The sequence below is a fragment of the Chinchilla lanigera genome, unplaced genomic scaffold, assembly GCF_000276665.1.
Source record: "Chinchilla lanigera isolate Chin_1 unplaced genomic scaffold, ChiLan1.0 scaffold00009, whole genome shotgun sequence".
NCBI classification, from domain to species: Eukaryota; Metazoa; Chordata; class Mammalia; order Rodentia; family Chinchillidae; genus Chinchilla; species Chinchilla lanigera.
The window spans coordinates 15,604,400-15,630,202 of record NW_004955410.1 but is presented as its reverse complement, the minus strand read 5'-3'; the positions used below and the strand labels follow the sequence as shown (position 1 = coordinate 15,630,202).

At 40.2% G+C, this 25,803-nt stretch overlaps 1 protein-coding gene across 1 annotated transcript in view; it reads left to right on the top strand.

Annotated features, from left to right (window-relative positions):
• Positions 1–25,803, top strand: part of Dock4 (dedicator of cytokinesis 4) — a gene marked incomplete in the record, with an annotated part of 287,342 nt that overhangs the window by 205,180 nt on the left and 56,359 nt on the right. Inside the window, 5 exon segments of the mRNA XM_013510564.1 lie at positions 4,255–4,349; positions 13,964–14,039; positions 15,791–15,891; positions 16,275–16,333; positions 24,424–24,572. Coding sequence (XP_013366018.1) covers positions 4,255–4,349; positions 13,964–14,039; positions 15,791–15,891; positions 16,275–16,333; positions 24,424–24,572 — 480 coding nt within the window.

The window sequence follows — 25,803 nt, the reverse complement described above, 5'->3', positions numbered from 1 at the left end:
TAAAAATAAGTATATCACAGTCAAAAGGTTGAAGACAATTTTGGAATTATTTCCGAGAATACTTAAATATTCTATTTTAAGGGTGTAGGTTTTAATGTGATGATAGTTGCTAATTCCCTTTAATTGACTTCAAGCCCATATTAAGGGTAGTCTATATCTAAATTTTATAGCACATTTTAAAAATAACATCTGCCTGTATGTACTCTAATCATAAGTAAAAGAAATGTTTCCAGAAGGCTGTCTTCTGTTGATTGCTCTTAATTTGTCTACCCACCTCATAATGCTTTATTTTCTGGATATCTTAACTTGTGTTTCATGGTCTAACAGTTCCTCTTTCTGTATTTTCCAATTGGGTCCCATAAACCTGATTTCTGTGTTGTGTCAATTTCATATCATGGTATCATGTGTAAATACAAAACCCTTTTTATGTGGTACTCACTGTAAAACACAAATCTGACCCTCTGCACATCTACATAAAACTTCCAATGTCTCTATATTGCTGTTAGGGTAAATTTCCAAACTCATTATAGTAGAAAAGTATGAGGGATTTTTTTTAGCTTTTATTTATGCCTGTTTACTTATCATTTATTTCTTTGAGCTCTCTTTGTCTTTGTCCCCATTTGTCTTTTATTTCTCCCTAATACTCTTTCGTCCCATTGCTTGCTGGTCCCCTTTGCAGTGCAGGCCTACCTTCGCTCTCTCTGGAAATGTTGTCCCTCTGCCTGAACCAGAATGATCTGGTTCCTAAAGTGTGCACACACCTGTGTGGTTCATGGATTCACATTTGTCTCCCCACCCCCCAAGGCACGAGCTCCATCAAAGCAAAGAAAGCATTGCAGTGTCTTGTCACAGGCACTCCATAAATATTTGCTGTGCAAATAAATACAGGAATGTTTTCTGCCTTACCAGGTATCCCCAGCATCCAACACAGTGCCTGGCACATAGTAAAGCAGTGATTATCTGTGATAATTTCAAAAATCATAGCAAGAAATCATTCCTGCTTTTTTGTTTATTTGAACATAGGGCTTTTTGTTGTTTTGGAAGATTTTCAGAAGAATTTTCTTGCTTGAACCCCTTGTGCTACAGAAAAAGTAATTCTCCAGAATAGCACCTCCTTTTCTTTTTTTATTTTGAATCCTAATTTGAAGAATACAAGTCATAAGGTTAAGTCACCGTGTTGCAGTACATAAACAATCAGAGAAACATTCCCAAACTGTCAGCTTTAAAACAGTGGCATGAGAAGCACTTATTCTGTTGTGCTGTCCAAAGGAGTGTTATAGCCAGGGATGTGTTCTTTTTGTACGATAAAAAGAATCTGTAAATTAGATGTGCAAAATAATTGTATCTGTATAGCAAAAGCACATATTTAGTGAAATGATTAGCGTTGAAAAGTACATAAAGGGCAGACAAGCAAATGCCACAGTATTTAGGGGAACAAAGAGATTCTGTGAATGTAGCATTCAGGTCTTACTGATTGCTTTACAACACTGGAACAGAATGGGAAATGAAACATGGTAGGTAGTTGACAAATACTTCCTGAACTAGATTATATGTAAATGTCACATTGGAAAATATTTATGCTGTCCCAGTGTGATCCAATGAAACGTTAGCCTCTAGTGTAGAAACAAGAAAAATCGGAAAGTACAACATGAATAGGTACATGATAATACAGTATTGATTTTTTAAAAATTTCCTCTGACTGCACAAGACCTCAAAGCCCACATCTTTTCCAAGGATGGGAGCTCAGTTCCAAAAAAGTTAAATAAGTTGCAAAGGTCATTGAGCTATTTAATTGCAGAACCAGAATTAAAATCTAGATTTTCTGATTCTCAGTATAATGTTAATGGATTTTTTTAAATTTGGTTCCGTCCATGCTAATAAATGTAAGTAGATAACCTAAAAAATAACCCTGAAAAGTTTGCTTGGGGGAAATAAAAATTCATGTCAATGCAGGCATGCGTACAATGCCAGGTACTGGCATGACCTTGTGTTTTGTGAGATAAATGGGAATAGGGAAAAGAGAGGGCACGGAAACAAATTATCTGCCCCCAGGTACTACATCTGGAATAACACTTGCTTTGTCCCCAGCACTGGAAAAGAACACCCACAGTTGCTCGCCCATAGGGTAGATGTTGCCTCCTGTAGCCAATTTTTTTCAGCCAGTTTTGCAACTGACATCACATTCCCAGCCCAACCCTACGTGTAAAAACGTACAGTACCGCCAAACGCTACCTCTAATTTCCAGTGCTGGTAAAAGTTGTGAGGCCAGAAAATGAAACTTCAGTATTTTAGAATTCATTTAAATTCCCTAATTGTAATCTATGAAAAACTATACTACCCTCTGCTTTCATGATTTTTCTTTTACTATCTATTTAAGCAAATAACACAAGATAGGAAACCTTTCAGAGATAATTGCAAATGCAACTTTTACAGAGCTTATATGTATTCATGTCTGAGAAATTCCAAAAGAATCAACTGAAAAACCATTAGAATAACTTTTAGAGACACAGGGTCTGTAGTAATTTTAGTTATGCTAATGATCTTCTATCTCAAGGGACGGCTAGAATGTAAAGTGTTTTCTCAGTGGGACAGGAGTGTGAGTATTAAACTGAGGGCCTCGTGGATGCTAAGCTTGGGCCTGCTATAGCGTCTCAGCCCCCAGATTATCTGACTCCGGCAGCGGAGTTCGTTTGGGAAACTACTTCTGGTGTTTTTGGAGACATATTTTGGAGACATGGGCATTCAAAGGCAGATCACCTAGTGGGAATGTTTCCGTATGTCGCCTGCTATGTATCCACGTATGGTGCTGATGCCAAAGAAGCTGAAATAAATTCTTGTCAAAATATTTATGAGCTTGATTGAAGCTGCTAGAATGTGTAAAAAAAAAAAAAAATTAAACAAAAAGCAACCACATGGTCCTCAGATTTTAGATTCTTTGTATCTTCTGCTTATATGAGTGACAATCATAATCTTATATTCAAGTAGTTTACACATTTAACATAATGTGTTGTTGGGTTTGATAAATAAAAATCTTGTGTTTTGAGTTTTCTTTAATTTAGTAAGCAACATTACACTGTTGCCTTCAGTCTGATTGTTAGAGAAGTGTATTTCCCTAGAATCATTTAACGTGGTGAAAAAAAATCTTTAGGTTTTCTAATAGTGTATCTAAAGCAAAGCCGGATGAGCCAAGTCCGTTTAAAGTGGGGAAACCTCCGTTTCACTTACTACCTGTGGTCCATTGTTTCCTTGTTTTCACGGGCTACAGGGTTTGAGGCCTTATCTCTTGTAGTGTTTAAAGAAGTGGTATTTCCATGTGTGGTAAGAGCTTCTTATCAAGAGTATTTTGTGCTCTTACCTCAAAAATAATAACTATGTGAAATACCACTTGTTAATTAACTAGATCCACCTATTTCACAATGTTTGTACACTTCAAAATATTAAATGGCACAGGGTGAGACTGTACAGTGCTATCTGTCAGTTTAAAACAAATAAAGACAGGTTAAAAAAAAGAAAAAGAAAAAGAGGTCCGATTTTTAAGTCAATCAGCTTAAAAATCAGACCTCAGTAAATCCTGCGTCCCGCTGGTGTGGCATGTCTCTGAGGAGAACGTACCATGGCAGTCATAGCTGGTAAGCACTCGTCCCAGGACTTAGCTTCGCACCTACCCTCATTGCCATGTAGACTGCACAGCATACGTGGGAAAACTCACTCAGATTCCACAACACTACACATCTTCTCAGTACTGTACCTCAAGAACATCTGAGAAACAGATTTTTGTATAAGATGTGTTTTGATGGACATGCCTCTCTAAATTTTGACACCCTCTTATCTGAATCAGAACAGTTTATTGTTCTCTGGGGTTGAAAAGTTCTCATGTTTAGGATACTATTATAAAGAAAAGGAATGCACTTGCCTGCTAATCGTCTGTTTTCCCCTTTGTTTACACATTCTAAATTTTTAGAACTTATAAACAAAAATGAAGTTACTTCCACTGTGCATGGGGAAGTAAAGAAAAGGGACTGCTCGGGTGGGTAGCAAGCCCATGTGTTCGGGTGCTGTGAGTCGCAAAGGTGACAGTTCCTATTCCTGAGTAGATTATTAAAGATTTTTGTCTTCTCTACGATTGCTTGGGCAATGGTAGCAACAGTACTGTGTGTGTGTGTGTGTGTGTGTGTGTGTGTGTGTGTGTGCATGTGTGAGTGTAGTGACAGTTATATTAAGTCAGTAAAATGATCTATTTCCTCCTTGTCCAAGGATTTCCTGCTGCAGATATTCACTGTGTTCCGAATACTGATCCGCCCGGAGATGTTTCCCAAGGACTGGACTGTGATGCGCCTGGTTGCTAACAAGTAAGACATTGTAGTTGGTGATAATTGCAACTCAGTGTACAGGGGAAGGCAAAAGCGCAGAATGATCTTTTTAGTTTCACCTCAAGTTTGAAACCTCCAAGTCACAGAGTTTTTTTGCTTTGCCTCTGAATTAACTTTTCTGTCTTTTGTTTTAAAAATTACTATTCATCTCAAATTATTTGTTTTGAATGTCTGGACATCATTCTAAACCAAACAATATAACTGGGTATGCACTGAAACCCTGTCCCTACCTGCTTTCTCTGCCTGCTGCTCTAGCCTGTGGCGGTAGTAATCATTTTTGTTGTTTCACACAATCTTCCACTATCTCTTTATGCGTGTTCTAGCAGGCAGCATTGCTTTTGCTTGAAAATCCTGGCAGACAAAAAGCCTCTCATTCCCTTACGCTTTTACGTTTCTTCTGCAGCTGAATAATCTTCCATTGGCTGGGTACACCCTGGTTTATTCAATGAGTCTCCTGTTGCTGGACATAGAAATCATTTCTCATCTTTTTAAATTCTTTTTAACTCAACCAAATTTATTAAGCATCTACTATGTGCTGAACCCTGGTACTACAATATGAGCTTTGAATTGAACACAAGAAAACTGCAGTTCATTTTATTCATCCAGGTAATACGGCCAAGAAGGGACTGAAAATGTGCTCTGAGCCAAGTTCAGATATAGACATTTTAAAAATTGGGAGTTGATAAAATTAGCTTATGTAAGCATACCCCGTCCCCACAGAATAGAATGATAAGGGCAATATTTGCAAGAATAGGAGCCAAGAAGGGAGAAGAGGGTGTGGTCAGTATGGCAGTCACCATCCACGGAGGGAACAAGGTCATGGACCTGTCTGTTCCCTCAGCGTCATGTGCCCCTATTCTCAGGGTATAAAATGAAGGTGAATTTTTTTTTTAGGAAACTTGCCTGGTCCTCTCTTTGAAAGTCATTATTTACCCTGTCATTAACATCCTCCCTTCCCAAGCCTGCGCTTGCTTCTCTTCCCCACCCCCTCTCCAAATGCCACCTCCGTCATGTGCAGGGTGAAGGTTAGATTCTCGTCTCTCTGTAGACCAGGGTCACCATATGTCTGCCCCAGATGCCCTGGTGTGACAGTGGCGAGAGCCCCAGGCATGTAGGACTCAGTTTTGATGAGACATGTTAATAGGGCTTCTGCTGCAGCCTACATTTATAGACTTAGAGGTGTGAAAATGATGTGTTAAAAACTTTGTGAAGTAACAAATAGTATAATATGGCATATTGTATTTTACATAAGTACAGAAGCAGCTTTTCCATTTTGAAGACTAATTGAGACTGGTGAAATAGTTTTCTTTAGAATTTAGCATATATCATTTGATATCTGTGAGTAGAATCAAGTGTCTATTCCTCTGTCTGCATTCCACAGATTTAAGTTAGAGCTGTTGCTCATCAACCTGGCCTTTTTACCAGGTTATCAAACACTCAGGGACCCTGGAAAGGGTTGTGAAGTGACCCAGGCAGCCAAGTGGGAAGGGGTCCAGGCTGCTGAGGTCCTCCTCACGTAATCAGCCTTTGGTCGTTCTGCCTGCCCCCCATGCATGTAGCATGTTGGCTTCAGTTAGAATTTTCAGTGGCAGAGTTTTATGCTGAAAGTAAATTTAACATTGTCTTCCTGAGGCACAAAAGCTCTGCTTGAGATCGGTGAAAACCATAACAACACTGTGACCTTTCGGTGTTAAACACTGTCTCTGTCTGCCCACCTGAAAATCCCTATTCTGTTTATGAACACTTTGATGGTCTCACGAGCAGGCAGCAGACTAAGGAGTGTAGATCCTGCTTTGGAATAAATGTATACTGTCTGGGATTTCTTCTACAGTGTTCACCAAAGAGGAACACGATTTTGTTAGAGATGAGCTCTGTAATATATTTAAACGGAAAATTTCTCCCATAGCAAAGCCAACAAATTGGCCACAAGCCTTTGCTGTGTGCCTTCATGCCACTCTGTTGCCACCCACGTGAGTGCTGATGACAGTCTGGCTCTGCTTGTCCACTGACAGTGACAGGTAGCTGCAAGTCCAGCCTCATTCGTGTAGCCAGAACTCCCCAGATGAGACACCTGCCAAGTTGGAGCAGACCACACGCTGTGTGCTTGTGACTTGCCTCTCCTTTTCCCTCTTCCCTCTCCTGTTCCTGCCTGGCCATTTTGCCTTCAATTTCTGGAAGCCTGGGAGACACGTCTTGCTTTATAAATGCTATGGAGTAGTCCAGAAATGAGCCCTCGGTCTTTGGCTTTATCTGTGAAAATTATTAACCTCTCTCATATTGGTAGAAAAAGTAGGTTTCTGAAAGATGTTTTTTAAAAAACATTTTCATATGTTAAACAGCGTACAGTGAAAAGAAAGTATTCCCATCTTGCCCAACTGTGGAGAAGTTGCAGGATTCAGATCTGTGTCTCTGAAGCTGAATACCTTCTTTTTCTTTCATAGTATTAATATTCTGGGACAACATTTAGCAAGGCCTTTTCAAGGAGGAATTTTAACCTAAACTTCCACATTATTAACCCATTTGTGTGCTTACAATGTGTGCAGTGGACAGCAGCTGCCTGAGAGGTCATCACTGCCCAACCCTAGAACTCAGGTGGATAGCTCATCCCTCAGAAGAATGTTCTTTTATATCTTGGCCCTTTGTTCTTGTGTTTTCAAGTGAATGAAATGTCTTTAACTTTCATCCATGATAGTCTTATCTCAAATCTTGTAGCTTTCCTGCTGTGTGAGAAGTCCTACTAAAAGCTGTGCCCAGAGTCCTGGCGATTTGTGTGGGTTTTGTTTATTTCTACCTGAATGTTGATGTTTTATAACACAGCAAGTGTGGCCAGTTTAAATTCCACAAGAACAAGACATTTCTCCGCTTGCTTGCTTGCTTCACAGCTACTCAGACCTATGACAGCTTCCTGGGAGATGCTTCTGGGAGGAGAACAGCTCAATTTGAGAAAGAAGGAGCAGAAGGAAGATGGAAATGTAGTGCCAAAAATACAGGACAATTTGAGAGAAGCTTCTCTCCACCCGCTTCCCATACACATTGTTAAAAAAAAAAGTACAAAAATAAAGTCACAGCTTTACATATTTTCAAGGCGATAAATCTTATAGCACAATTGTCTACTGAGAAAAGCAGAGCTTCCTATCCTTTCACTTGAAATTTCAGGTTCTCATCTTGTCTTGTATGCCTGTTGGCCTCAAACAAACATTAGCCAATAAGTTTCAAATGAAACCTACATAGCCAATGAGTGACCTGTTGAAGATTTTTAGGGGAGGTCATTCCTTCATTCACTAACCCACATATTCAGCGGATTTCTTCCAGTGTCACTATAAAGACAAAGAGCACAAGTCTGTGAGGGTATTTATGAAAGGAACTTTGTTCTGGACTAGATTAGAAAAGGTCTTTTATGAGGGGCTGAAACTTAGTCAGACATGCAAACAGCAAAAAAAGAACATTCCCATCAGTAGGAAAAGCCTATCCAAAGGTCCTGTGGTCAGAGGAAGCATGGACCCCTTGAGGAACTAAGAGATTGTTAGTGTGGGGAAGAAAGGAACCAAACAAAAGGGGAAGACATGGCCCAGGTATTGGTGGGTAAGAGACAAAAGAGAAACCAGGGAGAACAGTTAGGAGCTCATTGCAACCATCCAGGTAAGAGATACTCATGCCTGGGTAAGTGGATAACAGTGAAGGTAGTGAGAAGATCAAATTTGAAGATAAAGATGACCAGGCTATAAATGGGAGTAAAAAAAGCAATTGAAGATGGTCTGTATATTTTGGTTTGAACAAAAAGATAAACTGTGGTGTCATTCATGTAGGTGCAAAATCCAGAGAGAGTGTTAGGGGGCTAGGGGGTGGCAAAATGGAAGAATTCTGTATCAGACATAAATTCCAGATGCTCTTCTATATCCCAAGTAGAGATATAGAAAAGAAAGCTAGATGTGTTTGACTAGAGCCAGGGCAAAGGCTGGGCTTGGAGACGTTTGCTAGGGCTATGAGTATATAGGATTTGAGGCCATGGAACTGGGTGAGGGTTGTCGGCAGCTCTGTAGAAGAGTTTTCTTATAAAAGGGAGCAAAGAAGTAGGGCTGTGTTGGGAAGGAGATCCAGGACTAGGGATCTTCTCTAACTATGGGTATGGTAGCATTCTGATTGAGCAGCAGGGATGGCCCTGGAAATATGGAAATATGAATGATGCTAAAGAAAACAGGGCTAATGAAGGGAAGGCTGTCCTTGGTCGGCAAGGGGAGGTGGTACTGGATTCAGTGTGGCGCACACAAGTCCAAGAATTCTCCATTTCCTGCTCACAGTGAGCTGCACCTGAAAATAAGCCCATTGTACAGTGTTTTTGTGTGTCATTATTTCTGGCATTATTTTTGTGTAAGAGTTTCTCCGTGAAGAAGGTTTACCACATGTACAGTAGCACTGACCTGCACACACCAAGGAAGCTGTGCCTCAAGCGGGAGCAGTGACAGCATGTCCACAGTGACAGGAAGGAAGACGGGCTTTGCAGTAGCAAGCCCGCAAGGTTTAGTGGCACAGTAGATATCTGTGGAACACCCACTGGCACACTTGCTGTTGGTCTGTTCTTATGGAGGATGCTTATCCTTAAAGTGCAGTGAGCCTCACAAGTGAGCATGGGAGGAATAAGATACTGACTTCTATCAAAACTACTTGGAACTATGATGCATGTATCAAATAGTTACTGCAAATGCTTATGCAAGAATCGCTTGCACATTGCATTTCTGGGTGACTTGTGGGGAGTTGGTGAGAACAGACACCTGCAAGGAGGACTTTCGTAGGGCCAGGCCTATTGCATCAGAGTAGAGATTGTTGCCACCAGACTGATGTCCTACCAGTACTTCCTTGTGCAATACTGATGAAGAGAATTTCAGAATCACCGCACCTCAGTCTTCATCTTTCTCTTTTCCTCACCCACATTGCACTGCTTCACTGACAAAAAGCAAAGTCACTCCTTTTCCTAGTCCCATCCATGGATCAGCTTTGCCTAAGTACAGTGTCTTCTTCAAACAAGCGTCACATTTTAGAATGATCTAATCTGGTAAAGTTTAACAAAGCACGATTCAAATGTAGTAAGGAAGCTACAGTCATTCAACAAACACTTAGTAGACGAGGCACTTCATGGGTGATACAGTAATATGCAAGGCCAGATTCCCCAGATAGCAGTGTTTTCCACATTCGAGCACATATGTCTCTTGTCGTAGTTAACTGTCTCACATGGACACACAATGCCCGACACCCACAGCTTAAAGAGGGCCCGTGGTTTCAGTCTGTGGTCAGCTGGCCCTGAGGCAGAAATGGTATTGCAGAAGGGCCTGGTGGAGGAAAGTTGCTCACATCACGGTGGCCAGGAAGTGGAGAGAGACGGACAGAGCTGAGGAGGGAGATGGACATGATTTTCATGCATCCTGAAGTTTGAGACGCACTCATTTGGATGAATCCCCTCGAAGGCTAAGATTTCACCTTTGCTAAGTGTCTTTGCATTGATTTCTGTTGTTCTGGTTAACCCACCAGGTTGTCGTAAAGTTGCACTCTACATTTAGATTTTCTGAGTCCTTCAGTGTGTGAACGTCAACACTGTTGAGACTCCATTTGTCCACAAAGTGTTTCTGCTGGTCCATGTCTGAGTTTTTGGAGCTAGGTTTGTGCTTAAGCAGATGACCAGGTTGGGGGAGCTTTCAAAAGAATAAATTATAGGACATGAGTTTTGTGGGGGGCTGTAGAGTTGACAGGGACAAATAGGGTTGACTGAGCATAATTCCTAAATTGCACAATGAGGTAGCAACTGGAAAGCCATGAATAATAGCTGATTCCCTGTGCATTGGTCCCCTTTTCTTGTTTTGTTCCATGGGCATAGATTATGGTTGTCACACATAATTCTTGTGTCTGAATTTCTGTGGCAGCAATCAGTGATATGGCCATTCATGGTAGCAGATTGCAAACTTTGCTCAGCTATTAAGTGGGAGCCCTGAGATTTGAAATAGCCTGGTATTCAGAAACTGAATCAGGGGAAAAAGAATAAAGCCAGAAGAGCCACATGGTTTTAGATAAATTGGAACAAATAAAGAAAGTCCCTGCACTCCACAATTACCCAGCACAGTGGAGAGGCAGTAATATATAACTGCTTTTAGCTGGCTTGGGGACCTGTGAGAGGTCCCTTTCCATAGATGACTTACTGTGGACAGCTCCAGAGCTGCCTCTGGGACTAGGCGTGAAAGTTATAGGCATTAAATGAAGCTTTTGAAGTAGAGTCGTTCAAGGTCTTTGTAACCCTAAGAAGTCTTACTTTTGGATGTCCTATTCATCATAATGTCAAATATTTTAAATAGAGCTATCTGCCACATTAGATATTTTTTGCTAAAGAAAAAAATTATAAGCATTTTGTACATTTATCTGTTAAATTATTGGCCTGCAGAGAAATCACTTAATTTTGATTAGTTGTGATTTCTCAGCATTTATGCATATTTAAGAATTCTTGTGAAGTAACCAGAGGTAAGCTGTAGTTGTCTAACAGAAGAAAAAGTGTATAAATATCAAATTGACAGTTCATAAAATTCAGCATTACGTTCTATAGAATGTTTTTTAATTTTTATTTCACAGTTGTAGTTTGGTTTTATAACATTTCTTCAGGTCTCAGTATTTTCCAAAGCCCCTGACACCAGGGACCTCTTTGTGTCCAGTGAGAAAGCAAGGCAGGCAAGAGGGTGATGTGTTCAATCTAGAAATAAGGTCCGTGTTATGGTTTGTGTCTAACTGTACCCCAGAGCCTCATGGGGTCACTGGGCAGGCTTCTAGAGTTTTTGATTGATTCATGGTCCAATACAGGGATTATGGGTGTGAGTGCTCCACCTGCCCTGGGGCGGGTAGCTTGCATACAATATAAGAGAGGGAAAGAGGCTTGCTCTCCGCTTCTCCCTTTTTGCTCTTACTGCTTCTGCTGTTTTCTGCCACCGTGAACTATTGCCCTCGGCCATGTACCACTCTGCCCTGTAGCTAGCTGATTATGGACCTCCACAAACTGTGAGCTAAATAAACCTTTCCTTCCTCAATTTTGGACATCAGGTATTTTGTCTCGGCAATGAGAGAAAAGTAACTAAGACAGTCTGCATGTCAAATTAAAGAATGATGTGAATCTGCTGAACCTCTAGAAGTCAGAAGAATACTGAAGTAGAATATGCTGGAAGGTGGTTTTCTGATGCAGCTCCTCAGGCCTTGCTCTCCCAGCAGTGTTCTGGGGACCAATAGCATTCGCATCACCTGAAGCCTGTTAGAGGTGCACAGTCTCAAGCCTCAAGGTCATAATTAAGTCACAGGTACCCATTAAAATTTGAGAAACAGAGGTTCTGAGCTCTGGGTACCTGTGAGAGTCACCCAGAAGCTTGGACAAGACTCAGGTCCAGTTTGTACCCCAGACTAGGCATCAAGCTCTCTGTGATTGTGACCCAGACATCTGTATTCCAAACCCCGGGTGATTCCAGTGCATGGCCCATTTGAGACTCGCTGTTCCGGAGCAAGACCTCAGACATACATTGTTTACCAGCAAGTGTAGTTCCAGAAGCCATCAATATTGTGTGTGTCTGTGTTTGGGACCCAGCATATAAATACCAAATACCAATTTGTTAATCCTTGAGCAGAAGAACCTCTCCACTGGAAGATTGTTTGTCAGCTCCCTTCTAGGACCTGAGGCCAAATTGTTTAACTCCCAGCTATGCCTTGTTTCACTGACACTAGAGGTTATTATTTCTGAACAACAGTCCAAGCTGGAGTTATGGGCCAGAAGGTGATTTTCTGTGTAAAACCCAGGTATACTGGAATTGTGCTTATTTCTCTACTGAACATCAAAGTAGGAAGTTTGTGCCTATAACCACTAAAGGATAAATTTCTCCTTTTACTTCCTTTGTGTTTTAGTGCTCATGATTGAACCTGTGCCTTGCACATGCTAAGCACGGGCTCTACCATTGAGAAACACACCTAACACCTTCAAATATTTTTTTCTTTAAACCTATCAGTTCAGTGATTTTTTTACTGGATGGAAGACAAAGAACCCCTTCCTTACCTGATAGCATTTCATTTTCTAATAATTAAGATTTAGTTTCACATAGTAAAATTTGAGTAAAATATTTTGGGAACCTCAATGATTTTTTTTTCAATTATCATTGATTTTGCTAGAGTCTATGGAAAATTGCCACCTTGTACAGTCATTTGCACTGGTTTATCTCTTTAATATGAAATTCAGATGATATCAGCTATTTGGGGGGCTGAAAAAAACCACAGGAATCCTCAGTCTCATGGATTTTCTTAAACATAACTTTCACAGCAAGATTCTTTGGAAGATATAAATGATACATATAAAATATAAATGCATATAACATGGTTCCTGATCATGACAGAACTTCTTGCCTGAACTTCTGCCTTCAATTACCCAACCCCTTAGCTCTCTTAGTGTTTTCCTAGTCCCCAAGAAGGATGTAATAGTGAATTTTCCAGCAGATGATAGCAATAATGAGCATTTATAGATCCTTCAAGGACTATAAATAGTCTTCTAATTAGTAAATGTTCATCTACTTTCTGTTGTACTAGTACCATAACCAAGGAGCAAAGTTGGTGGGGTGTTTTGTTTTGTGTTGTTCTATCTAGGGTCATACAACTGTATCCTTCAAGCCTAAATCCTGTGATAAGGCTCACTACATCATAACACTGTGTCATGCATGTATCTCAGAAAAGGCCAGAGAAGTTTTAAATACCAAGCATTGCATGTTGGTGTTTAGTTTATAGTAGTTCAGGGGATGACTTATCTTCTTTCAATATAAAGTTGCGTCTGACATTAAATTGGAAACATATTCAATTTTGAACATACTGTATACTCTTCTGGCTATAAAAACAAGCAGATTTTGAACAAATTGCAGAACTTTAGAACTAAGCAACAGTGCTCACCAGTCTCCCAACAAGACACACATGACTGTAGATGGGCCCCAGTTAGACTTTCCCGCTGTCCTGTCCTGGCAGTGCCCCTTTCTGAGAATGCCTGTGACACTTCCAGTTGCACATGGCTTAGTCCCGGGTTATAGACAGTTTTAGTCACTGTTATTTCTTAAGCAGCAGTCTTGTCCACCTGAGAGAGTGAGTCTTCCTTCCCTAGCTCTCATGTGCACTCCAGCACCTTAAATGGGGAAGAACAGCAGGAATGCATCTAATAAACACATGCTACAGCCTGTCACTCTGCCCTGTTTTATCTTAGGCTCTCTGTCCTTCGTAATAGTCAAAGATGGAGTTTTAGGTTGGTATTAAACATTTTGCTTTGTTCAGAAATTAATAAAAAACATGTAAGACATCAAGATATTAATGTATTTCTGAGTCTTGTGAATTCATATAGATCTTTCTGTGTGTCATTTTATAAAGAAACTGACTTTAGTAATTTTCTTTTTTTCCTTTTTGCTTGGTGTCTCTCTCTTTTGAATTATCTAACATTCAAGTGCATACTGAAGGAGGTTTTCTTTTATCTCACTTGCTTTTGATTCTTATCTATTAAATGAGTTTCACTAAGGTGAAGTTTTCAACTTAAAATGTTTTCTTTTTATCTCTAGTGTTATTATCACAACAGTTCTGTACCTCTCAGATGCACTTCGTAAAAACTTCCTAAATGAGAACTTTGACTATAAGGTAAGTATCCATTCTGTCTCAGGCTAAAAGACTCACACTGTATTTTAGGAAATTACCAACTTTTTTTTTTTCCTGGGCTATATTAGTTTTAACTGTTGAATAACACGAGAACAGTTTTCATTATTTTGGGGGACAAGGTAGGGCTATGATGTTTGTCAGCCTAGTAGAAATTACTGCTTAAAGGAAGATAGCTCTTCATTGATAATCTAAACTTTAATTCTTGCCCTTTCCTGTACAATTTCAACGCATGACAAAGGCAACTTAGAACACAATATTTTCAAGACTTTTTAAAAATATGGTTTATATGAAGAAAAAGTTTACAAAGTAAACACTTCCCTTCTGAACTTCTTTAGTGTCCAGTGTTTCAGACTGGATTAATTAAAAAATACGCAAAGTTAGTGAGATTCAGACAGAACTCTCTATGTAATATACAGTGATATACCAGGGAGCCTGTAAGTTCTTACGACTGTATTTTTAAGTGGCAAGTGATAAATGGAAAAGAAAGACGGGCAAGGTTCTATTTGGGCATTTTGTTTTTTATTCTTTTTTGACCATTTTTCTTACAACATTTAATAAAACTTGCTACTTGGTTATGTAGAAAATACAAAAAAGCTGAAATACAATAAAAAATTTAACGGTTACCTAATGGAATTCTAATGGTTACCTCTTTCTCTAAATTATAACATATAGTGATATATCAAACAACCAGAGCTCTACTTTTTGATACTTGTTTTTTCTTTATTTAATTTTTATAAATTACCCTTTTTATGTACATCCTTACACAATCAAGCTTGGCATATGCCCCTAATTATCTCTTTGGATAAATGTTTGCTAGTGGAATTGTTGACTTAAAGGTGATACAAATTATAATAACTACCTGTTTCTCTGTATAGGAGAAGAAGCAAGATTTTTTGTTATTTTGTTGTTTTCATTTTTGTTTTTCACAGTTACAGAAGGGGAAAACTGTTTTCCCATTTAATTTGTATTTACTAATTATTAGTTGTTAACTAGTTACTAGTTACTGACTAAAGTTCAAATCTTACAAGTCATAGTCTTTTTATTTGTAAGAGCACTTTACGTGTTACAAACACTCTTTGTTGTATTCCGGTTTGTTATTTGTCTAATTTTGCATGGTATCAGTATAGACACAGTTTCCTTCCACTGTGTCCTACATGATTTTTAGTAACTTTATTTGGGGAAGTTTCATTCTGCTCACTTTCTGATGTATCTGTTGTAGGAAAATTTAGACTCAAAAGATTTGTCTGGGCGAAGAACCTTTGAATACTGTCTTAAGGCAACTAGCATATCCAAAGAAGTATATACATTTTTTAAAGTTCTGTATTAAAAGGAGCTCCAAAAGTGAATTTGCACGGGAATAAAGTAGTCCATCTTATATTGCAGCCTCTCTGGAGATACTCAGACACATTACAAGAGAAACAAAACATCTACCATTTAGCATATACCAGAGAGCTCATGGAGCCTGGGATTCTGCTTTGAAGGAATTTTTAAATAGTTAATATTCATTTAGTTAGTTTGCTTCTTTACCATAGAAAATGCATAGCATATATTGCACAAAATAGAGAGACTGCTATAATGATAACCCATGTATTCATGTCTGGCTTTGACAGTGATCAAGTCATGGTCAAGCTTATTTCAACTTAACCTCCATCTACTTAACACCTTTGAAGCATAGACAAGATATCAGGCCACTGTAACACAGTAGTTTTTGAATTATGTTGTTCTTGTTTTAGATCTGGGACTCCTACTTTTACCTTGCAGTCATTTTTATAAACCAGTTGTGTCTGCAGCTGGAAATGTTCACACCTTCCAAAAAGAAAAAGGTATTAGAAAAGTAAGTACCAGTGTATAATCGGGTGGGAAATGTTGCCTTTTAAAGGGTGTTTATCCAAATGATTCACAGATCAAAATGTCCATAACTGGAAATCACATATGGAAAAGCAATGACAAAAGGGACAGCAAGTAATTTGTATGGGAATCTTTTGTCTTGAATCTTTCAGGACTCAAAATTAGTACAGCAACAACAACAACAAAAATTATGAAACATCTGTTTCACTAAAATGTTTATGTAAAGATTTGATTTCAAGGCACCGAAATAAACATACTAAACATCTTTAAAAACATCTTGTTATTTAATCCATAATGTTAGGTTGCATTCTCCAAAAACTTCTTTGTTCTGGAGGCTCTGTATCAGGCTTGACCTCTTTTCTATTACAGGTATGGTGACATGCGGGTGACAATGGGTTGTGAAATTTTTAGCATGTGGCAAAACCTCGGTAAGTGATGGAAAGAGAAGCCACTTCCATTGTACAGCTAATCGTTCTACTTATAAGTGAAGAAATAAAGGCCAGTTTACCAGTGGCAGCATTTGAACCAGATGTTTAATCAATACAGATATCTGTAGAAAGTAATTAACATTATGGCATTGAATAAGGCCGCAACTAATTCTTTAAATTGATGTCAATCTGTAAAATCACCTTACATTTGTATGTTTCATTATTAATGATAAATTTTAGAATTTAGCATTGCTCCAACATTATACACATCACTTCTAGCAATGAGCTAACCTTTCTGCATTTGGGACTGTAACAATTCAGAATTTCTAGAATTCTGATTGAGGCTATGAATCATCATCAATTTAGATTAAGCTTCATGAAACATTAACTGAAGTATCCCCGCTCTAAAAAACAAAATTCCAGCCACTGACCTGTGTCATAAAGAGCATAGCCAAAGGACTTTGAAAGCATCTGCAGTTGCTAAGAGACTGTTAGATCCAATTTTGTTAACCTGCCACAGCGGATAGAGCATATTATTCTAGCAAATTGATGGCACAGGTCTGGTTGTACAGAAAAGAAAAATATTTAAAAACTAAATTGTTTTAAAATTCATTGGCATAGGATCTCTTTCTAGAGACTGGCAATATTTAATTTGGTATGTGAACTATACAAGTTGTTGGAATTCATTATTATTGCATTTTAATTCCTCGGGATTTATTAAAACGATTGACCTATTTGAGTTGAGAACTAATGACATGACAGTGTCCTCTCTTGGCGTGTCCAAGCATGGCTTGAGATGGCAGCGTCTGTTTTCTGTGAGTGAGCAATGCGTTATTTGTTTGCTTGTTTGTTTGTTTTATTCTGCTGAGGACAAGTGGGGAAAGGCACATGAATTGTAATGGCTTAACTTCTTTTAAACATGAAGCTGAAGGACTTTGAAATCTGATTACTGTACCCCCCAGACTTATCTGTGACTTATCTTGCCAGCTTTCTGAGACCTAGAACTGCTTAGGTATCTTGTGTTATTTTTCAACCATAGTCATCCTCTGGTAGACATTGAGTTGTGTGTGCTAGACATAGAAGTCTAAAATCATATAACAAGTGATCTGTAGCACTAAATGTGCTTTTATGATAATTATTGAATTACAAAAAGTTGAAACTTTTTCCTAAATAAGTCTTTGGATCCTTTAGTGTGTATTAAGCACAGAACTTGGCCAAATGAGTATAACTTCTCTCTCCTCTTAGTCTTCGGTCTTTGGGGCAGAGTCCTAAAAGCCATTTCCCCTTCACAGGGATGAATCAGTGGCATTGCTAGTTTGTGCTTCGGCCCCAAGAGATGCATCTGCTTAGGAGCAAAACCCTGTGAGTAAGCGGGGCAGGACTTCTCTCTCCCATGAAACTACAAGAGATCCTGGGGACAGAGACTGTTCGGGCTCTGCGTTGGAACTTTGGTTTATGCCCCTTGTCCCCAGGATATGTGGAGCACTGGACACACTGTCCTTTTCTTATGATTAAAATAATTTATTTTTAAAATGTTTTTGATTATGGTAAAATGCACATGCAATTTTACCATCTTAACCATTTCTTCATGTATGGTGTAGTCAGAGGAAGTACATTCACATTGCTTCTTTTCTTTTTTTGGTACTGGGAATTGAACTCAGAACCTCACCTTTGCCAGGCAGGTGCTATACCACTGAGCTGTATCCCCGGCCCCTAGTACTTTCACATTGGCATCCAAGCGCCACCACCACCGCTCATGTACAAAACTTTTCCTCTTGCAAAGCCGAAGTTCTATACCCACTAAACAGTAATTCTCCATTCCTCTCCTCAGCCTTGGACCCACTATCCTACTTCCTGTCTAAATCTCACTACCCTGGGTCCCTCAGAAGTGGAATAATGCAGTAGTTGTCCTTTGTGACTGGTGTATTGCACTTAGCAGGATACTGTCAAGATTCACCCATGTTTTTAAAATGTATTGGAATTTCCTTCCTTTTTAGAGTCAAATAATATTCCCTGATAGGAATCTGTTACTTTCTTTCATCCATTCATCCGTCAGTGGACACTTAGGTGGAAACCCTTGGGCCAGTGGGAATAAGGCTGCCCAGAGATCTATTGGAGGTGGTGCACGGAAATCTGAGATCCTGCTTGCAGTTCCTTTAGGTTGATGTCCAGAAGTAGGATTGGTGCATCGTATGGTAATTCCACTGTAATGTTTTGAGAAACTACCATACTATTTTCCACAATTGCTGCATCGTTTTACATTCCTACCAACAAAACATAAGGATTCTAGTTTACATCCTGGCCAACACTTGCTGTTTCCTCGTTTTTTTATAGTCACCAGCCTAATGGGATAATATCACATTGAGGTTTTGGTAAAATCTTTTATTTTTGATGAGTCACTACCAACTAGTAGTAAGTGACCACCTTTGCTGAAACCTAGTCATTCCACAGATTTTCATTATCTAAGTTGAAGGACTAAAAATATTCTGTTAAGAGGAAAAGGTGCCTATTTTCCCTACCAAATTTTACCAATGTATACCAATACCTACAGCCTAGTCTGCAAAGACAGTAGTTAGCCTTTCCTACTGTGTGCCCCCTTTGGGACCTCATCTTGTGGCAAGGGTAAACTTTTTATGTCTATTTTTGGGTGAACTCACATTCTTACTAAATATAAAGTGGGCTTTCTGTGCTGCATTTGCAAACACAGTGTCTTGGAACTGCTGTAGAAAACTCAGCACTTCCCTAGCAGGCTGTTCTGTGTGCATAAATATAAACCTCCAACAGCCCAAGTAGCAGGTGCCCTAAATACTTCAAAACAAGACCATGTGGCTGACAGTTAGAGATGGGGAAAGTATACTAAATCCGTGGTTTAAAAAGAAATCATTTAAATGAAGTTTAGTTTGCTGTTGCCATACATAGCTCAAAATGTGGCTTTGCTGGTTCAATAGGAATTAAATTTTCAATGGCCAGAAAGCCTGTTGAGGTTTGCACAGATTCTGTGTGCTTAAAGTGTGTTCTCAGCAAGGAAGGTGGCCCTTCATACATTCTTGCACAATAATTTAAATGTAGGTGTTGCTGCTCTGTGACTTTTTTTATGGACTTTGTTTGGGTTGTGATTACAATAAACAATTATAAATGACATGTTCTAAGCCATCAGAGAAAATTTAATACTGACTGCATTTTTAATTAAAAATTAATGTTTGACTTAAGAGAAAGGCGCTGAGATTCTTATATACCTAAAACGTCCTGTATAGTAAAGACATGTACCAATGTCCTATACAAGTAGAATGATATGTCTTAGACACGCATTAAAATCCTCGAAGGAAAAAAAACGTGGTGTTAGGTAAAGCAGAATTAGCAAAAAGCTTGATAATTACGAAGCTAGCTGATGGGTTTGTGTATTTGTTTTACTATTCTCTAATTTTGTATACACTGAAGATTATGAAAAGAAGATTAGATTGTAAAATGTCTATAAATGAGATTTTTCTGAAAGGAGAGTCAAAATTCTGAAGCAAATGGTGGTAAACAAGGTGCATACTAACGATGATCTTCATTAGACAAACAAAGGATGCTGAAGAATAATTAAAAAGTAAGATAGTAGTATAGTAGCTCTATATCTCATTGTACCAACTGAGCCATGGGAGAAATGTCTGTGCTGGTCGGAAATTTAATTTATTTTTTTAATGAAGTTTGTTGGTATAGTTTAGATACTCATAATGATCACATTCATGATAGAGAATTTGTATCTGTACATGATATATCTTAGTTGCTCTTTTTTTCCCATTCACCTCCCCTCCCTTCAACCCCTCTTACCCTCCTTATTTATGAAGCTTTGTTTCCATTTTATCCTTTTTTTCTCATTTTTTCTTTTCCCTTCCACCCCACCAACTTCCCCTTTCCCTTTGAACAATTACTTCCTATTTCACAATATTTAACATACATTTTGGTTCTTATTTATACTTTCAGTTTCTCACACCAGAGAGACAGTGCAATATTTACACATACGTGTCTGATTTATTTCACTTAAGAGCATGGTCTAAAGCATCATACCATGGCAATATATGCATACCCATGTTTATTGTGGCACAGTTTGTAATAGCTAAATCTTGGAAACAACCCACATGCTCATCAACTGACAAGTGGATAAAAAAGATGTGGTTTCTTTTTTACACACTGGAGTACTACTCAGCCATGAAGAAGGATAAACTTGAAATATTTATAGCTAAATGGATGGACCTTGAGACTGTACTTTCAAGTGAAATAATTTATTGTATATTCCTCCTTTCACTCTCTTTCCCATACATCCAAAATCTGTGCAAAGATTGATGTCCTCCACAGTGTCCAGGGAGCAGAGAGACCCCACCGAGGTTCCTAGTCAAATGCTAAGCTGGCCTTTGTCCCTGCGGGTCATGGTCCCTTCAGTGTGGTGGTTGTGCAGGACAGTGTCTGTGGCCGGTGTGAGCAGGGTCATGGGACAGATGGAAGGCTTCTCATCTGAGGACTCCTTTGCCCAGACAGGAATCTCTTCCCTGTTTGCCTTTGTTTCTCTCACTTGAATAAACAGTGGGTTTCGGCTTTTACAAGTGACAGCAAGAGTGAGTGAGTTCAGGGTGCTCTGCTTTCTGCCCTGACGGGAAGAGCGGAGTAAGAAATTGCAGGTGCTCTTTGCTGGTTACCTGCGTGAAACCTGTGTGTTGGGACGATGTGGGGGACCAGAACAAGGAGCTGCTGTTTCAGTGAGTGTGTGGGTCTTGAAAGGATTCTTTTTTTTTCTTTTTTGAGAAAGGCACCGTTAGATTAACAAGGAGGTTTCTTTTGAGGTGTTCTTGCTCTGATGTGGATAACAAAGCTGTCTCTGGGGAAAGACAAAGGATTACCTGGGTCAAAAATAAAGGTAGGAACTCACCGGAATTACAAGCAAGTTTCTTCCTCCTGCATAATGGGTATGGATAAGTAATGCAGAGGTGGAAAAAAGATAAAGAAGTTGCCACTGCTGAAACCTCAGTGAGACAGGGAAGGACTGTACGACTTCAATGATGGAAATCAAAGGGCTTTGCAGTGGGCAGGAGCCTGCAGACTGCGTGTAGGGCTGAATCCCCTTCTGGACGCGCGGAGCCCTTTTTCTGAGCACTTTAATTCACACTGAAGCCAAGCCCAAGGTGCAAATCGCTGTGGATCCCAGTTGTGATGGAAAGGTAACTCCCTGCCGGTGTGAGGTCTCAGCGGGCACCCGGTGCCAAGAATGAGAGACTGCAGATGGCTCAGGATGCTCTATCCATAGCAGCTAACACAGAGAGCAGGTCTGCTGCCAGCGGAGACCATGAGCGTCTCAGTCCTGTAGGGCAGTCAGGACACAGAGCCGAGGGAAGGAGATCTAGCTCCTGTTGAAACATATCTCAGAAGCCTGGGACTGCATCCCTGACTATGGCCAGGCGTTTGATAGGGAGTGCTGTGGTCTCTCTAATAGAGGGTCATTCCGAGCATCGGCTTCTGTCAAAGCGCAGAAAATGCAGAGGGAATTCAAACTGCCAGAAGCGGGGAGCCTGCATCTCCACATTGCCGTGCTGGTCTCCAGGGCTGAGGGGAGAGGCCGCTCAGCACATCTTTGACAAAGGGGACCAGCTTCTGTCCTCGCTGGTGTATCAGACCTCTGCTAGTTGCCTTTGATACAATCCAAGCCTGAAATACCCAAATGAAACTCACGTTAAAGAAATACGCGATTGGGGGCTGGGGATTTAGCTCAGCGGCAAAGTGACTGCCTGGCAAGCGCAAGGTCGTGAGTTCGGTTCCTGGTACCGGAGAAAAACCAAAAAAAAAAAATTTTTTTAAGAAATACACGATTTGTGCAGCAGGGAAGCCTGCAGGTAGACCTGGTGTGGGGTGTGACAGTTTCCTAGAGAGAACTCGGGGCTCACCATTTCCTAACTGCCTTCCTTCTGTGTGCTGACTTAGGCTCTGTAGCCTCTCCCTGCCCGGGGGAAGAGTTCCTGTTGGCTTCAGGCCTGTCTCCTCTTTCTGAAGGACTACACGTTGGCCCCCCTGGGTGTTGTGCCATCGGGAACCATCCCTGGGCCAGGGAGAAAGCTGATGTTTGCACAAGGCTCAGGCTACAGGTCTACTCCTGAGGCCAGGCAGGAGAGCGAGGGCTTCCCATCCCCATGCCCAGCCACAAGGAATGACAGATAAATACTTTCCCCGAAGGACAGCTTGCTAGCCAGGTGGCATATGGGACTACATTCTCCAGTCAGAAGGAAAGAAGTCTCTCTTTCCTCCCACCCAAGTTTGTATTTGCTTCCTTGCCCTTGCCCTCACACAACTGGAGGATGAAAAATCAGCCATCCTTACCAGCTCTTTTTCTTTCTTTTACTGTTTAAGTCTTAATTAGGTTTCCTTTATCCGACTCTTCTGCCAAGTGTAACAGCCCGCGTCGAGTCTCGTCCATAGGAGAGTGATTAAGGATTCACACAAGAGCCAGCTTGCTTGGTTCAAATGCTGGCCAGCCTAGTTACTGGTGAGGGGTTTTGGGCAGGTTGTTTCACTTCCCAGGATTTGAGTTCCCTTCTGTCTGTGTGGGAGGTGGTAGTCCTACTGCCTGAATTTTTTGTGGGGAAGAAATGAAATTATACGTGTAGAGCAGCCAGAGCAGTGCCTGCCACAGAGTGACAAGTGACCACTGTTATTACTAGTGAGTCACCTCCTTTGAGTCACCTCCTTGATACGCTGGTCCCTGATACACTGTTCCCTCCCACCTTCCAGATCCTACCTCAGCGCCCACAGGTGCTTGACTTTCCTCCCTTGCAGGAGGAAAATGCCCTTTTGTTAAGCTAGGTTGTCTTCTACTCAGCCTCCCAGCTTGTTTGCGGGATTTTTATTGGATACTCCAGTGTCGTGTGCAGTAGCCATGAAGCTGAGGGTTAGCTCTTAAGAGATGTATTTTTCATGGCAAGCATGTTGTATGTGTGTCTGCATGTGTGTATGTGCATGGTTGTGTGTGTATGTGTGTGTGTGTGTGTGTGTGTGTGTATGAACCCAGGGCTTTTGCATTGAGCTGCCTTCCCCACCCCTTTTATTTTTTATTTTGAGACAGGGTCTTAAGTCCCTAATTCCTCAGGCTGAGCTCAAACTTAAGATCCTCTTGCTTCAGCCTCCCAGAGTGCTGGGATTACAGGCATATACCAGCTCGTTCAGCAGCCTTATTCTTAATGTAAAGATAGAAACTCTTCCGTGAGATTTAACACACAAGGTCAGAGCAGTGGGCTTCGTGCCTGCTTCTCCATGAGATTATCTGTGTCCACGCTGCCCGTTTTCTTCCTTTGCTGTGAACTCTCTCAGTACCACACCTTTTTGTACTTGGTGATACAGCATTTTGAGTTCACCATTGTTATGCTTTAGGCTTTTCAGAAGATAGTTGCATTTTTTGAGGCTGCCGCTGAGCTTTTTATTTAGGTTGTCTATTATGTTTTTAAAATTAAAAAATTATATAACACAGGTAAGGACCACAATTTTTCGTATACAAAATCACTTGTAGCCAGGTGTTGTGGCACATGCCTCTAATACCAGTACAAGGGAGGCTGAAGCAGGAGGATCAACATAAATTTGAGGCCAGCCTGGGCTACATTGTGAGACCCTGTCTCAAAAAAAAAAAAAATCACTCGTAGTCATACTACCCAGAAGTAATGACGCTTTTTAACATTAGGGTCTATAATCTTCTAGATTATCAAATATATGTAAATACATATTTATAAAATTTTAATGAAAGAGGTTCCTATACATACTGTATTGTACCTTGCTTCTTCACTTATTTTGAAAACCTTCACATGTATCATTTTTCAGCTTCATTTCTAATTTATTTTTGGCCCTCCCCCTCATTTGTAATTTATGAATGTACAATAATGTACCTAACCAGTTCTCAGTAATTTGTATATAATTTTCAATTGTGTTTTATGGGTTATTGTCTTGTATTTTCTTCCTGGGAGTGAGAAACTATATAACTGAATATTCTTGTGGCAATAGTTTTAAATAAATCTTGTAAAATTTTATGAAATTTTAAGGCTACCTATACTGAAACTTAAATTTTGTATTCCATTTAGGAGAACACAAACTTCATTTTATCCCAGCCCTGATCGGCCCCTTCCTAGAAGTGACCTTGATTCCCCAGCCAGATCTCCGGAATGTCATGATCCCTATTTTCCATGATATGATGGACTGGGAGCAGAGGCGGAGTGGCAACTTTAAACAGGTAGGAGAAGGTGCTTGTAGGAACAGCTGAAGGAGCTTCGCTTCTCCTCGAGGGCCTCTGAACTTCTCGAGTCCACCGGAGTTGGGCAATGGACCGTGGTCAGCAGGCTTAGATTCTAGGCCTCCTGTCCTCCCACACCACACCGCCTTGGATGCTTCTCCTGATGCTATGTTCCCCTGAGCCTGCAGTGAGGCACTGAGAAACCGTTTAATTCCTTTCAGCTGAAAAGATCTTTGATTGCCCAGGTCTGTATTTAAGAGTTTACAGAGACTTTATTTGCTCCCAGCTGGACACAGCAGAGAGGAATCTGAGGGTTAATGATTCTTAAAATCATTGAACTCTCAATAGTCTGCATGTTGCATTTGGTGAATGACTTAAGCCTTGAGCATTTGATTCACAGTATGTTTTATTGCTCTTAGCTGAACACATAGAGAATTAATTTAAAGGATAAAGCAGCGCTGAAATTCTCGCAAAGGAAATTCCCAAGGGACGAACCTACCATTTCTCAATGACTAGGTTTCTAATGGTGCTGCCCTTGTTTTGAGAAGACAGGCACAGTACAAAGCCAGGTCTCAGAAGGAATTGGCTGCTGTTGCCATGCCCTGCCCCTTGAGTTAGAGATAGTAGGCCTACTATCACAGACTCACTGCCCTAACTATCACAGACTTCACAGACTCACTGCCCTAACCTGCCTGCCCGCAGGTTAGTAGCCATCCTTTGAGCTCCAAATGAAGCTTTCCTTAGACCTTAGAAATCATGGTGAACCAACCATACAAGTGATTTGATTGCATACATAGAACCTTAAGCATGAGCATCTCACTCATATAGTGTATATATTTATTTTCAAGAGTGCTAGACTTTCTAAAATTGTACTGGGTGAAGGGACCCACTTTCCTCCTCCTTCATCCCTTGGTTGCAATTTAATTTAAAGGAATAATTGGGCTCAGTCCCATGTCAAAATCAATTTCCCTCCCAGTCCCTAATTGCTTGAACTCTCAGGTCGTAAGAGCGTTTTCAATTTCTCTTCCTTCTTATGCCTCAGACAGAGGAAGGGATATTTTTCCTTTTCTGATATTCAAGTTCCAAAGAATTTACATCTTTGAAAACATAAATGTTTTGACTACAGTTTTCAGGAAATATGTCCTTTCTCTCTATTCTGCTGCTGATTGCTGACTTAGAACATTTCTATCTCTTACCATCTGTACATGGATGGGACAAGTTCTCAACTCCA